The sequence below is a fragment of the Chrysemys picta genome, chromosome 10 (assembly GCF_011386835.1).
Source record: "Chrysemys picta bellii isolate R12L10 chromosome 10, ASM1138683v2, whole genome shotgun sequence".
NCBI lineage: Eukaryota > Metazoa > Chordata > Testudines > Emydidae > Chrysemys > Chrysemys picta.
Window position 1 is genome coordinate 88,300,842 of NC_088800.1, and position 15,303 is coordinate 88,316,144.

The 15,303-nt window shown below is 43.7% G+C and overlaps 1 protein-coding gene across 6 annotated transcripts in view; it reads left to right on the plus strand.

The window, feature by feature from the left end:
* The window catches only part of GNPTG (N-acetylglucosamine-1-phosphate transferase subunit gamma), a 26,524-nt gene extending 12,051 nt beyond the window's left edge, over positions 1-14,473 (plus strand). For 4 of the 6 annotated variants that reach the window (XM_065560391.1, XM_065560388.1, XM_065560389.1 and 1 more), the window contains 6 exons: positions 2,452-2,566; positions 4,466-4,548; positions 4,791-4,922; positions 10,434-10,515; positions 10,986-11,114; positions 12,184-14,473. In XM_065560391.1, coding sequence (XP_065416463.1) covers positions 2,452-2,566; positions 4,466-4,548; positions 4,791-4,922; positions 10,434-10,515; positions 10,986-11,114; positions 12,184-12,308 — 666 coding nt within the window. In that variant the 3' untranslated portion in view covers positions 12,309-14,473. The remainder of the gene's footprint in view (positions 1-2,451; positions 2,567-4,465; positions 4,549-4,790; positions 4,923-10,433; positions 10,516-10,985; positions 11,115-12,183) is intronic. The other 2 variants (XM_065560392.1, XM_005288880.5) reach the window with 2 other exon arrangements.
* Positions 14,474-15,303: the final 830 nt, after the last annotated feature.

Here is a 15,303-nt window from a genome sequence, read left to right on the forward strand (position 1 = left end):
GAAAAATGCAAGATGAGATATGGGACATCAGTTAGGAATGGAGGGTAAAACCAGGATAAAAGGCTGATGATGTTGTTTTCACTCACACCAGTCTGGAGACTTTAACTCTTTCTTTTTGTTCATGCAAAATAGGATGTTCTGGTATTACCATTACCACTAGGGACAAATGCTCTGTAACTTCTGCTATGGGCCACTGCTACATAAGAGGAGAGAAATAGAAGTTACTTGTGGGACTGGAGTTGCCAGCCACTACTGGATGACACATGTCAAGGGAGAGTGAACTAGGTAGTTAAACAGTACTTTGAGAGGAAACCAAGTGGCAGAGAAACTTGTATGGGAAAAGTAGAGGGCCAGGTCACAAGAAGCATGTTCAGGTGAGAGAGGAGCAGAACAGATGTGGGCAGAAGGGGTGGAAGGTAAAATGAAGAGCAAATAAAGACAGTATAATTGGCTTTTGTCAAAAAGACAAAACTATTAAAAACAGTTAAAATACATGACAGTTACATGTGAGCAGTTGCTTTTGCTGAAAAGGACTGTTACATGATTGTGAATGAAAAGGAGATGTCCAAAAGACTCCGAAAAGATGAGGTCCATACTTTTCCATGTAAAAATCTGGGAACTTCTGCCTGAGACCTCTCTTCTCCCCTTGTTAAAATAATGTTTGCACTTCTCTAGGTCCTTCCCAGAGGTTAAGGAGCTTTACAAAATTAAGTCTCACATTCCTCTGACACACAAGACAATAGCTATTGCTATTGATTTTATGTGGAAGCACTTAGATACTACAGTGATGGGTGGCTGTGTAAAATCCTAAGATAGATAGGTTGATCAGTGGGAAAGTGAGGCGGGTAGTGACGTGACTTGGCCAAGATGACAGAAGAATCCTGTTGGAGAACCAAGGTTTCTGACTTCCAGTGCACTGTCTTACTGTGACAGAGTGCTGGGAGCCTAGAACTGACCAAGTACTCTGTCACTAAGGTACTACCTATTCCCCCCTGGAGTGGATTTAATTGGAGGGAGGGTGCTCAGTGGTTTAATTAGGCAAGAGGCTGACAAGCTAGTGAGAACAACCAACCTGTCAGCTGGGAAGTTAGAGAACAAGAAGGAAGTGCAAGGGGAGTGGCTGGTACGGGCTAGGGGAGGCAGGATCTCAGGATGAGGAGATCTGTCCCTGTCCTTCCCTGGATAGTGGGCTAAGGGGAAAATTTCAGCTTTATATTGCTTCATGAGGCTGTACTGGTGAAGGGGAATAAAAAATGGGGCTTATTAACTGGGAAGCATCCAGCCTGTTTGTGTTGATCCAAGGGGTGGAGAAGGGAGCCTATTATGCATGCCATAAGAGCATCCTTTCTTCCTGTAGCCACATTGAATATATATTTGGCCTTCTAGTATTGCATGATTTCTAATATTAAGAATTTGAATCTTCCTTGGGCTTTTGCTTGTAAAAGGTCATGAAACATTAAAGCTGAAAATGTAAAGATCATAATGAGCTCATCTACAATGCCGGATAAATCAATATTCTTTGGAAAAATTAAAGGACATAAGAGCCTGGTGTTTAGTGCTTTTTCTTTGTACTGCTATTTAAGAGACCTGGATGCAATTTTTCACTGTTCATAGGCTGGTAGTCCTTCAGAGGTGGGAGCATGCATCACTCAGTAGCAAATGCACTGAAGGGCATCTAATTTAGTGTGTGTCTTTTGGAAGTTGTGGTGACTTAGGTGGAGGAATCACTTCCCATTGGGAAAGGAACAAGTTTATTCCATGCTTTAAAATACCGTATATAATCGTTCATTAGCCCATTCATTTATAAGCCGACCCCCCCAAGATGGTTCGATAAAAATAGCAAAAATGGTATGACCCTTTCATAAGCCGACCCTATATTTCAGGGGTTGGCAAACTTTGGCTCCTGGCCCATTAGGGTAAGCTGCTAGCGGGCCTGGACATTTTGTTTACCTGGAGCGTTCACAGGCATGGAGCCCCTCAGCTCCCAGTGTCAGCAGTTCCGTTCCCACCCAATGGGAACGGTGAACCGCAGCCACAGGGAGCTGAAGGGCTCCATGCCTGCAGACGCTCCAGGTAAACAAATCAACAATGTGTTAGATATTCAATGATTCCATAGAGTTTAAAATCATCAAATTTTGGTGTAGACCTGTTTATAAGCCGACCCCCGCTCTTTGATGCATCTTTTTTTTACCAAAAATATTCGACTTATGAACGAGTATGTATGGGTAACTTAATCTGAAAAAGACTTAACTAGTGGCTGTGACCTCTTTCTTCTGCACTGGGTAAAATGATGGCAGCACTGAGAGCTGACTACAGTACTTGCTGGAATGCATCTATGCTCATGGTAAAATGGGAAGTTACTGATGTATGTTGGTTCTGTTCAACATGAAACTAGTGACTATATTGTGTGTTTAACCTATTTCCTCTCATCCTTCTTTTTCTGCTCTTCAGGTTCTTCTTATTTGTGGAAAAAACAATAAGTTGGCTCATGTGTCTGAGCCGAGTACTTGTGTTTACTCTCTAACATTTGAGACTCCTCTTGCTTGCCATCCTCATTCTCTTTTAGGTAGGTAGGATAAAAAGGTCTGTGCATGTGTGAGAGGCAGGTGGCATTTTACCCAAGCCTTTAAGTTTAGATTTCTGGTTTGTTAGTTTGTATCATTACATCAATAAGAAGTAAATGTAACATTGTTTATTACAAGCATTTCTAAAGTAACCATCACTATAATAATTGGGCACTCTTATCTGAGCTTGCAAAGTCCCTACGATCAACTCAATGGCATTTCTCTATATGTAATGGGATAACTTTTGAAAACTCCTTCCAGTTAATTTCAGAATTTCAGGGAATGTTCAAGGCATCAATTGTCAGAACCCTATTTGATCTCGGGGAAGAGCAGAAAACCAAAAGGGGGAGATTGGGGAACAAAAGAGCCCCTGACAGCTTTTTAGCCACAGCCTCTAGCACCTCTACAATTATCTGTAGATCACAGAGCTAGTTCATGATTTTCATGAACACATTCCAGCACAACAATACCCATGCTCATGTCAGCTTATCCTCCCAATAGTGTAACACGTTGACATGCTGAATGACTTCTCTTCTGGACAGAAAGTAATGGTGGTGGAGGAAAGGGAAATGGAGGGGCCTGGGGGGAGCAGAGAGAAGTGCACACAGCTGCTGGAATGTTAGGGGAAAATGGGGGACCCTCATATGGAGGGAGGCACGAAAGGAGCACAAGAATCTTTAGTGGGGGGATGGAGATTGGGGGATCTGATATGGGGGAGAGAGGATTGGGGGGCACAGAACCCATGCTGGGGGAAGATTGAAGGACCCAGGGAAGGTGGGGAATAAGTGTGCACACAGCCCCTGTCTTGGGGGCCAGAATGAAGGATCCCCTGAAAATTGGAGAATCAGACACAGCCCCTAGCATGGGGGATTTGGAATGGGGGGCACACAGAACTCCTGGTGTGTGTGTGTGGGGGGGTTGATTGGAGGACCCTGGTATGAGGAATGGAGTTTGGGGGAAAGAGGATAATAGGATGCATGCTGAGCTGCTGGTATGGGGAGAGAATGAAGGACCTGGCACGGGAGGAGAGGGGGGCACACAGACCCTTGCAGGGAAGAGATTCAGGTGAATTGCAAGGAATCCCTGGAAAAAGAAGGGGATGGGATGGTGGGCATACAGAGAGCTTGTGGGGGAGGGAATGGAGGAATACAAAGAGCATTGCGATAAATTCAGCCTACATAATCTACAAACAACACCTTGGTAAATTTATTTCTGTACAATAGCGTAGTTCTCTCATTCTCATCACTTCCATCCCAGTCTCCAGTTAGGTAAGTCAGTGGATGCATTCATCAGTTTGGAAAAATGTCTGCATGAAGAGATATGTAATGAAATATTCCCTGAAGATAGTAAGAGTGAGGCTCAGCCCTAACAGGGGGTTACAGAGATAGTCAGGCCCCAGCCCTTTTGGGGTTTTGTAATTGAAGTCCAGCACCTTGAATTGGATTCATACTGCCACAGTATGCTGTGCACTCCAGCTAGCCCTTGGAATATGCCTCCATTTGGCCTTAATGGTCATTCTTAGATAGGATGTGTTTCAATAGTCTATAAGTGAGGAGGGTGCAATCAGGATCTCATCCAGCAGTGATGGGTGCAGCCTTCTGGACAGCTGGAGCTGGAAGAAGAGACCTTTGGTCACTGCTGCTGTCTGGGAGCATTAGACCTCTAGGGCCTGCTCCTGTTCCCATTTGAAGTGATTGAGAAAATTCCTATTGATTTAAATAGGATTGAGAAACAGGTCCCGGCTAGTGAATGTAGCAGTTTGTGGTCTCAGTGATGCATGTTGAATTGAAGCATTAAGCTGTTAAAACACACACATAGCAGCATTAGGGTTACATTCAAATAGTTAATTAAGGAAAATGTAGCTGTTAGTATTTATGACAGCGTTACTTTCCTTTTTTCAGTTTATCCAACACTGACTGAAGTCCTACGAAGGAAGTGGGATGAAGCAGAGCAGTCTCTTTATGATGAGCTAATAACTGAACAGGTTTGCCTATCCATTCTGAGTTCTTGTTAAAGGACTATCACTTTCAAATTACTGTAGTACTGGTCTGTTTTCTGCAGTTCCAGCTCTTTTTAGGATAGATGCTTTTATCCTACTATTGGCAAAAACTGTTAGTGCACTGCATCTAGCTACAGTTTACTGGTAATCACAAAACCTTGTAAAATAGCCAATGCAAATTACAAACAGAAATAGAATGGCTTTATGTAATGTCTTTGTTTTTCCAGGGATACAAAAAATTGTTGAAGGAGATTTTTGAGGAAGCAGGACTTTTAAGAGCAACAGAAGAAAAGGAGATTGAGAAAAAAAATAAAAAGTTAAAAAGTCTGGAATTTGAATCAGTGGAGAAATGCAATAAGGTATAGAAAGTAATTCTCAATGCTTGTCTAAGAAATTTTACCAACATGGAGTTAATCACCATCCTTCTGCTGTGTGATTGAGCCACTGAGTTCTCAGCCAAGCTGCCTGTCTGTTGTTAGGATTCAGATAAAATCTACTCCCTTGGTTATCTTCTGTTGTCTAAATAACAGTATATTTAAAAATAAATAGAAATGGCAAAACTTATTTTAATGCTGAAAATTGGAAACAAACTGGCATTACTGAATGCCTTTCCAGGAGATGTTAGGGGGTGGAATATGGGAAGTAGTTTGGATACCTAGGTGATGTGCATTTTAGACATACTTTCATAAACTGGGGTTAGAATGGGATTAAGAAGCAGAAGGGAGTTAGTGCAAGTGGAAGGTGGACCAGAGTCCCTTCCTTGGATGTTTTTAAGGCCCGGCTTGACAAAGCCCTGGCTGGGATGATTTAGTTGGGAATTGGTCCTGCTTTGAGCAGGGGGTTGGACTAGATGACCTCTTGAGGTCCCATCCAACCCTGATATTCTATGATTCAGAGCCTTGTGGCAGATAGGTACTTGGTAATCATATAATATACACACTAAGTCTTATTATGCTGAAACATTCAGGCCATTTTACAAACAAAAGGCCCAGTGGTTCATATCATGTATCCTTTAAATTCTCTGTATGTGTGCCTGTATCTACAACTATATATGTATATACTATGACAGACCCAGACCAGTGGGGTACAGGAGTCTGGTAGAGGGCAAATATACTGGTCACTGGATAAGTAGTTTTCTGTTCCCTGAGTGACCAGAGCAGGGGCTGCGCTAGAGTAATCAGGAACCTGCTAGAACCAGTTAAGGCAGGCTGGCTAATTAGGAGACCTGGAGCCAATTAAGAAGAAGCTGCTAGAATCAATTAAGGCAGGCTAATCAGGGCACCTGGATTTTAAAAAGGAGCTTACTTCAGGTTGTGGTGCGAGGAGCTGGGAGCAAGAGGTGCAAGGAGCTGAGAGTGAGAGGGTGTGCTACTGGAGGACTGAGGAGCACAAGCGTTATCAGACACCAAGAGGAAGGTCCTGTGGTGAGAATAAGGAAGGTGTTTGGAGGAGGCCAGGGGGAAGTAGCCCAGGGAGTTGTAGCTGTCATGCAGCTGTTACAGGAGGCACTATAGACAGCTGCAGTCCACAGGGCCTGGGCTGGAACCCGGAGTAGAGGGCGGGCCCGGGTTCCCCCCAAACCTCCCAATTGACCTGGACTGTGGGTTCTCCCAGAGGTGAAGGTCTCTGGGCTGTTCCCCAACCCACATGGTGAATCTCTGAGGCAAGAAATCCGCCAATAAGCGCTGGACCCATCAAGATAGAGGAGGAACTTTGTCACAATACCCATATGCACTGCAGCAGAATTTACAGGGCATGTTAGTACGAATTAAAGGCAAGCACTGAGCACTAAAAATTGAAGTGCATAATATGTCTGGAGAGAATACATTCAGCCTAAAAGTTCATGTGCTATGGTTGTACCCTCTCATTGATGTGCTGAGATTCATTGACTGGGCTGAAAGGGTAGACATAGATTGTAAAGCAAGAAGGAGACCACTGTGGTCATCTAGTCTGACCTCGTGCATAGCAAAGGCTATAGAATTTCACCCATTAATTCCTGCATCAGGCCTAATAACTTGTGGTTTAATTAAATCATCTCTCTTAGAGAGATATATGTAGTCATTTAAAGGAATGGAGAATCCACCACATATCTTCTTGGTTTGGTCCAGTTTCATGGACGGTGGGTATAATAGGCCAGGGGAGGCTCTGCCTCCCCCCGGCGCTGCCGTGGCAGCCAGACACTCCCTCCCACCTCCTGTTGTAGGGTTTGGCGGTGAAGGGTTTTGTTTTATTATGCCCCATGCAGGTTCCGGAACGGCTGAGGAGGCACATACCGCCTCCTCTGGCACCCTGGAATTTGCATGAGGCATACCAAAAGCATCTTAACACACGCTTTTCCTCTGTGTGGGTTGGGTCTGGGGAGAGGAGGGGAGGTACGGCGTGGCTTTAGCCAGCCTGGGGCTCCTCAAGGCTTCTCCAGGTGGGGGGGGGGCACTCTGGGCTGCGGCCAACCCGGAGCACCTCTAGCCGAGGCAGGGAGCACTCAGGGCTTTGGCCAGCCCAGGTCTCCCACGGTGGGGATGCTCGGAGTGGGGCGGGGCAGGGCGTCTCGGGGCTCTGGCTGTGGGGAGGGTGTGGGCGGAAGGGGTGGAGCCAGGGGCTAGCTTCCCCAAAGGGGGGCTCCACCCACTGCCCATGTCCAGTTCTATTAAAAATTCGAACCTTATTTTCAATTTTAATTTATCTAGCTGGTGATGAATATTATGGGATTCCAGCCTTTCCTTATAGCAGTGGTCTCCAACCTTTTTATGTCTAAGATCACTTTTTGAATCTAAGGGCAACTCAGGATCTACCCTGCCACTTCCCTGTGGCCCTGCCCAGCTCACTCAATCCCCCTCTCTCCATTGCTCGCTCTCCCCCACCTTCACTCACTTTCACCAGGCTGGTGGCAGGGGGTTGGGGTTTGGGAGGGGGTGCGGGCTCTGGGCTGGAGCCGAGGGGTTCGCAGTGTGAGAGGGGGCTCTGGGATGAGCCTGGGGCAGGGGGTTGGGGTGCTGGCTCCAGGAGGGGGCTCAGGGATGGGGGTTTGGTTGCGGCCTCCAGCTGGGCAGCACTTACCTTTGGTGGCTTGGCGGTGGGCGCAGCGAGGCTTACCCTGCCCCCACACCGCTCCTGGAAGGGGCCAATGTGCCCCTGCAGCCCCTGGGGTGGGGAGGGCAGGAAGCATGTGGCTCCGCACATTGGCCCTCTCTGCAAGCACTGCCCCTGCAGCTCTCCTGGCCAATGGGAGCTGTGGGGGCGGTGCTTGCAGGCAGTAGCAGCGCCCACAGAGGGAGACTCCTGCCTCCCCGGCTGAGGGGCTGCAGTGGCCACTTTCAGGAGCGGTGTGGGGGTGGGGTAGCCTTAGGCAGCCACACTGCGCTGCCGCCAGAGATCGTGATCAACTGGGAGATCCTCTAGGATCGAACAGTTGATCGCGATCGACCGGTTGGTGACCACTGCCTTATAGTTTAATTAGCTGTTCATTAAAGCTTCTGTAGTTATGGAGTAGCCACAGGTCTTCAGAAGTAAAACATTTGCTGCTGGGTTGTCAGGCAGCAACTTTGAGACAGAGACTAACCCTGGAACAGTGGTTGGGAGAGAGTTAACAGTTGTAGTGCTATAAAAATCTAGTCAAAGGGCAGACCTGAGGTGTTTATAGGGAAGGAGTTCCTGGGCTTAACTGCCTGATTCATAGTCCCAGACTTCAGTAGAGGAACAGTTGGAACCAGATGCTATGGGTAATATCTATCAGAAACACAGGCTGTCTTTTTGTATAGCTGATACTTTGTCCATAAGAACTGCCCAAAGGTCCATCTAGCCCAGTATTCTGTCTTACGACAGTGGCCAATGCCAGGTGCCCCAGAGGGAATGAACAGAACTGGTAGTCACCAAGTGATCCATCCCCTGTTGCCCATTCCCAGCTTCTGGCAAACAGGCTAAGGACACCATCCCTGCCTATCCTGGCTAATAGCCATTGATGGACCTATTCTCCATGAATTTATCTAGTTCTTTTTTTAATCCTGTTATAGTCTTGGCCTTCACAACATCCTCTGGCAAAGAGTTTCACAGACTGCATTGTGTGAAGAAATACTTCCTTTTGTTTGTCCATCTCTTTGATGAACCTTGTGCACAAGTTAAACAGCCTGTCTTTGGAACTCTTACACCATAAGAATGGTCTGACTCAGTGCGGCCAGTGGTCCATCTAACCTAGTATCCTGTCTTCAACCAATGTCCAATGCCAGATGCTTCAGAGAGAATGAACAGAGCAGGGCAATTATCAAGTGATCTATCCCCTGCCATCCAGTCCAACATCCAGTAGTCCAAGGCTTAGGGACAACCCAGAGCATGAGGTTGCATTCCTGACCATCTTGATTAATAGCTGTTAATGGACCTATTCTTCAGGAACTTGTCTAATTTTTTTTTTAACCAAGTTATACTTTTGAACTTCACAACATCCCCTGGCAACAAGTTCCACAGGGTGACTGTGTGTTGTGTGAAGTAGTACTTCCTTTTGTTTGTTTTAAACCCGCTGCCTATGAATTTCATTGGGTAACCCCTGATTCTTGTGTTCTGTGAAAGGGTAAATAATACAATCTGTATTCACTTTCTTCACACCATTCATGGTTTTATAGACCTCTATCATATCTTCCCTTCATCATCTCTTTTCTAAACTGCGTAGTCCCAGTCTTTTTAATCTCTCCCCATATGAAAGCTATTCCATACCCCCTAATATTTTTTGTTGCCCTTCTTTGTTGTACCTTTTCCAATTTTAATATATCTTTTTTTGAGATGGGGGAACCAAAACTGCATGCAGTATTCAGGTTGTGGGCATACTATGGATTCATATAGTGACATTGTGATATTTTCTGTCCTATTACCCATCCTTTTCCCAATGGTTCCTAACAGTCTGTTAGCTTTTTTGAATGCCTCTGCACATTGAGCTAATATTTTCAGAGAACTATCTACAATGACTCCACTATCTCTTTCTTGAGTGGTAACAGCTAATTTAGACACCATCATTTTATTTGTATAGTTGATATTATGTTTTCCAATGTACATTACTTTGCATGTATCAACATGGAATTTCATTTGCCCTTTTGTTGCTCAGTTACCCAGTTTTGTGATATCCCTTTGTAACTCTTTCTGTCAGTTTTGGACTTAACTATCTTGAGTACTTTTGTATTGTCTGCAAATTTTGCCACCTAACTGTTTTACCTTGTTGTCCAAATCATTTATGAATATGTTGTACTGGGACCAGTGCTGTTCAGATCCCTGGGGGACACCATTATTTACCTCTCTCTTTTCGGAAAACAACATTTATTCCTACCCTTTGTTTCCTGTCTTTTAAGCAATTACTGATCAATGAGAGTACCTTTCTTCTTATCCCGTGACTGCTTATTTTGTTTAAGAGCCTTTGGTGAGGGACCTTGTCAAGTCTTTCTGAAAGTGAAAGTACACTATATCCACTGAATCACCCTTGTCCACATGTTTGTTGACCCCATCAAAAAATTCTCATAGATTGGTGAGGAATGATTTCCCATTACAAAAGCCACATTGACTCTTCCCCCAACAAATCGTGTTCATCTATATGTGTAATAATTCTGTTCTAAACTATGGTTTCAACCAGTTTGCATGGTACTGAAATTAGGCTTACTGCCCTGTAGTTGCCAGGATTGCTTCTGGAAATTTTTAAAAAAATTAGTGTCATATCCTCCAGTCATCTGGTAAACAACATTCCAAACATGGTTGTTGTTTTTTCCGCCCCCCCCCAGTGGCTTCCCTTATAACTATGCTTGGACATTTTATACTTGATGCAAACTGAATTTTTCAGTAGACATATGTATTTGGGCAAAACATATTGTCCATTTTATAAATATTTTTTATTCTAGGAGTACAAGAAACTTTCTAAAGAAATAAAAAGGCTTAAAGATTTATTAACTCAACATGGTATTGTGTATGAAAGAAACTCAGGTAAGTTCTTTGTGTAGTTCTACTTTCTCATTCTTATCTGTTTAGAATGTGAATACTCAGCTTTCTCTTTTTAAATTAAAAATATTGTTAAGATCAGGATAAACAAATAATCTTCTATTGGAGGGGGTCAAGCACTACCGTAAAGCATATTGCATGTGATTTTTGACTGAATAGACCTTTGACTGTGAGACCTTGTTTAAAAATATATGTAGGTTTTTATTGGTGTCAGCCTTTACAATGGGACTGTGGCTGCTTCCACTTCTATTTTGGTATACTTTGAGCTTCAGTCTCTGATTCTTCCTCCCCATGCTAAGTGTTAATGTCCACAGCATTCGAGACTAATATTTTCATCTCATTTCTCCCAACCGCACACCAACAATAAAATCTGCTCCCATGAGTATGTGAACTGTTCTCCTTTGATGTGTGTAAAGTCTCCTGCTTCATACTTCATTCCACTCTTTGCTGGTCAGTTTCTCCCCTTCACTGGCCTCCATTGCAGATATGCACCACTTGTCCCATGCAACTTCCTGGTATGAAGAAGAGAGCAACAGCAGGAGGGTGGGTCCTGGCTGTGAAGAAGCAGTCTGGATTTATTCCAGGCAAGTTCCAGTCTCACCCTGCCTCCCAGCAACCAAGATGCCTCATTCTTCTCAGTGCTTGTTCCCCTCTTATCATGTCAAATTCCAGTCCTTTAGTTAATTCCCTAAGTCCCTCATGATGCCCCTTGGGCATTTAGCTTCCTAAGGTACACCTCTTTGTAGCCTGTGTGTTCAGAGATTGGCATCTCAATGAAATATTAGGCTGTAACCTAATAACTAGAACTGAGTAAGTGATATATTTGCATTTTTTAGTTCTTTTCTGTATGAGAAACTTTCATTTTCATTATGTGAAATGAGTAACTTTTTTCAGGGGAAAAATTTTTGTGTTGGAATGTATGCAGATTATAGATTTTGCTAATTAATATCCAGTTTAAACTATTAGTTACATAAATTACACAGGATTTCTGTTCACTAACTGGATAACTTGTGTAGCCATATAGAGGAGAATTTGAATTGTATATTAAAGAGCAAAAATCACAGTTTGCATTGGATGACTTATTGTAACTTAACATCAAAGGGGTAGCTGTGTTAGTCTGTATCCACAAAAACACAAGGAGTCCGATGGCACCTTGAAGACTAACAGATTTATTTGGGCATAAGTTTTCGTGGTTAAAAAACCCACTTCTTCAGATGCATGGAGTGAAAATTACAGATACAGGCATAAAATGTATATTGGCACACGAAGAAAAGGGAGTTACTTTACAAATGGAAAATCAATATTGAAGGCCAATTCAGTCAGGGTTGATGTGGTCCACTCCCAATTGATGAGGAGGTGTCAATACCAAGAGAGGGAAAATTGCTTTTGTAGTGAGCCAGCGACTCCCAGTCCCTATTCAAGTCCAAATTGATGGTGTTAAGGGAGGGATTGGCTCACTACAAAAGCAATTTTCCCTTTCTTGGTATTGACCAAATATATCTGCTAGTCTTTTAAGGTGCCACCGGATTCCTCATTGTTTTTGTAACTCAACAGTATCCTATGACTTATTGTGACTAAGTAAAATCATGTGAATTGCAGCTTTTATTAAGAAAAGTTAAGAAATAACTGATATTTTACAATTAAATATTTCAGCTGAAAATACAAGTGCTGAACACATCATTCATAACGTGGTGACTGCAAAGCCAAGTGTTCTGAATGGCTCAAAGGCTCATGAACACCTACGGGGAGACACAGGCATTTGGAATGACACCTTTTAAAGACATTTGTCTATATGAACTTGATATTTATCATCCAGACTAAAATATTGAGCAAATTGGATGTATATCGTAGTACTAAGATAATTTAACAACCCTTTGTGAATATTTCTAATGCTCTATATTCTTGCCCTAGGGCAATGAGAAGAGAACGTTTGAGTTAAATTCTGGTGCTGCCATTGCAGATAGTTGTTGAAGTTCAGTTTAGAAGGTTGTTTAAGTTGTAAAAATTCTCTTTGTTGAAACTGTTACCAACCATTGGTCTGCAGACCCTACTTCTCCAATCTCAGTTCTGTGCTATTTGCTTTGATCAACTATTGCACTAATTAGAGTGAAAGGTGATTGGTTGTATACCCAGCATCTGTATTTCTGCCTGATGTGGGGGGGAATAGTTCCGTCCTCAAGTTTGGACGGATTAGTAAACTTCTTAACCGCTGATAGCAGGGGCAGCTTATTTGCCTTTTTGGGAAGGAGTAGTTCACACTGTACTTCCTAATCCTGTAGCAGCACTGATGAGGCTAGAAGGATGGAGTGATGTGGAACCTTTTAGCCAGAGATGAACATGTGAGCAAAAAGCAAAATCTACCTTCTAGTCTTTCAGGTAGATTATATACAGTATACTCCTATTTATCCAAAACCCGATTATCCAAACCTCTGCATTATCCAAATCCCTTCCTTGTCCCCCAGCAGGAGATATATGCCCTCTGCAGCATGTATTTTATGCTGGAGGATAAGGAAGGGATTCAGATAATGTGGAGGTGTGGGTAATAGAGCAGACACTACTAGCCAGGACTGCAAGAAGGATGAGCCCCCGGCTGCAAAGAAGACCATCCTGCTGCTGAATGGGCCCTCTGCAGCACCGCTGTCATGGGAGTGAATGGGGTTAAGACAGCAGAGATGCAGAAGGTTCCCTGTGCTGCCGCAGTGTTGGTGACACCCCATCCCTGCAGGCACAAGGTGCAGTGGGAAGGCTCTGGTCCTGGTAGGGCAGAGTAGAGATCTCGGCAAGGACTCTGCTCTGCCTGCTAGGACCACAGCCTTCCTTGCCCCTGCAGGGAATTGGGTGTCACTTGTCCTGTGGCTGCACAGGGAGCCCTCTGCAACCTTGCTGTCACAGCAGCGAGTGAGTGGGGCAGAGCAGAGACTCCTGGCCAGGACTGTGAAGAGGATGACAAGCCCCTGGCTGTGGAGGAAGCCACCCTGCTGCTGAATGGCCTCTTGATTATCTGAACCAAATCTGTGTCCCTCATGCTATTCAGATAATTGGAAGTACACTGTATTGAAAAAGATAGAAGGAAATGACTGCATAAAGACTAGAGAAATTACTCCACTTTAAAGCTGTAAGGTGTAAATAGTTATTCCTTTAACACCTATTTCCACACTAGCAGCTAATATTCACCTCTTACCCGTCTCTGCTAACAATAACAAATTCTTGTTTAAGACAACCATCACATGGTTTACTAAAAGTTGAGACTAACGGAACGACCATGTGTAAGTAGGATACTCTCCTCCTAACCTTCTGGTTTGTCTCAGGTGGCCATGGTGCTCTCTCACAAGTTCTTTCCTACCTCAGCTTTGGTGTTGGCTCAGGACTTCTTTGGCCCTGAGTGCTGCCCCCCCCTTCCCCTGACTTTTCTCTCCAACAGCTTGTTCCTGATCCTTCTAGTCACATATTGAGGTTCTGTCACAAACACTATCATTTTTGTGTGCATTTTGCATTTACTACTCCAAACTTAGATTGTAATAGATTTCAAATTAAGGAAATCTTAGTGATCCAGTCAGCATACCCTGTGCATAATGATGTCAGATGTGAATGCAAAATAATTACACTACTTTGCAGACAAGATCTTGCAAACTGAGGTAGAGTCTGCACTACATGAACATTAAAATCCCCTTGCCAGTTTAAAGAGTAAGCCTTTTCTCTTTTGGCTTAGGCAAAAATGTTCCTTCCCTCTTTGGTGTGTATCATCTGCAACTGCAGTTCTCCCGCACTAGGATTGTTTGCATTTGAGAGGTGCTTACACCTTGGGATTGTTATGGGTGAAAATTGACTTTTTTTTTTTTTTTTTTTTTTTTTTTTTTTTTTTTACAGAAGACCAATAATGTTTGAATGTAGCTCTATTCTGTATATTATTATAAAGAATAAATGTATGGACTCTTCTAACAAAGTTGTGGAACGTTATAACAAAGCAAGTTGTCCAGCAGCAAGGACATCATTTGTACTTAAATAATTATTACAATTCCTTCCCTTGCTGTGTTTAGCTAACCCTGACCACCTGCTAATTCAGGGGTTCTCAAACGGGGGGTCATGACCCCTAAGGGAGTCACAAGGTTATTACATGGGGAGTCGCGAGTTGTCAGCCTCCATCCCAAACGCCACTTCACCTCCAGCATTTATAATAGTGTTTATTTTTAATTTGGGGTGGGGGGGGGTTGCACTCAGAGGCTTCCTGTGTGAAAGGGGGTCACCAGTACAAAAGTTTGAGAACCACTGTGCTAATCTACAGTAAATTCTACTGAGCCTCAAATCTTCATTTTAGCACCAACCATTTTCCTCAACTGATATAGATTGTACTGGTGACTCTACCATAACTATTACCACGGTGTGAAGTTTTCTCCCCTCCCTTGGAAGCCAAATTTAACAAAATTCAGCTGATCTATGCAGCAGGTGGGTGGTAGTAAAGGCAAGTTGCCCTTCTGAAGACCAGTAACTCTATCAAGACATCCAAGTGTAGGACGAAGACTATCATAAATCTTAGCTACACTCTCCCTAGGAATCTTTCTGGTGTCAGTTAGGAAGAAGCTAACCTGTACATCCCCATCAGTGATACAGAACTTTACCTTTTTAGAACATAACAGCAGTCATACTGGATCTAGTCCAGTATCCTGTCTTTTGACAGTGGCCAATGCCAGGTGCTTCAGAAGGAATGAACAGAATAGGCAATCATTGAGTGATCTATCTCATCGTTCACTCCCAGCTTCTGGCAGTCAGAAGCTA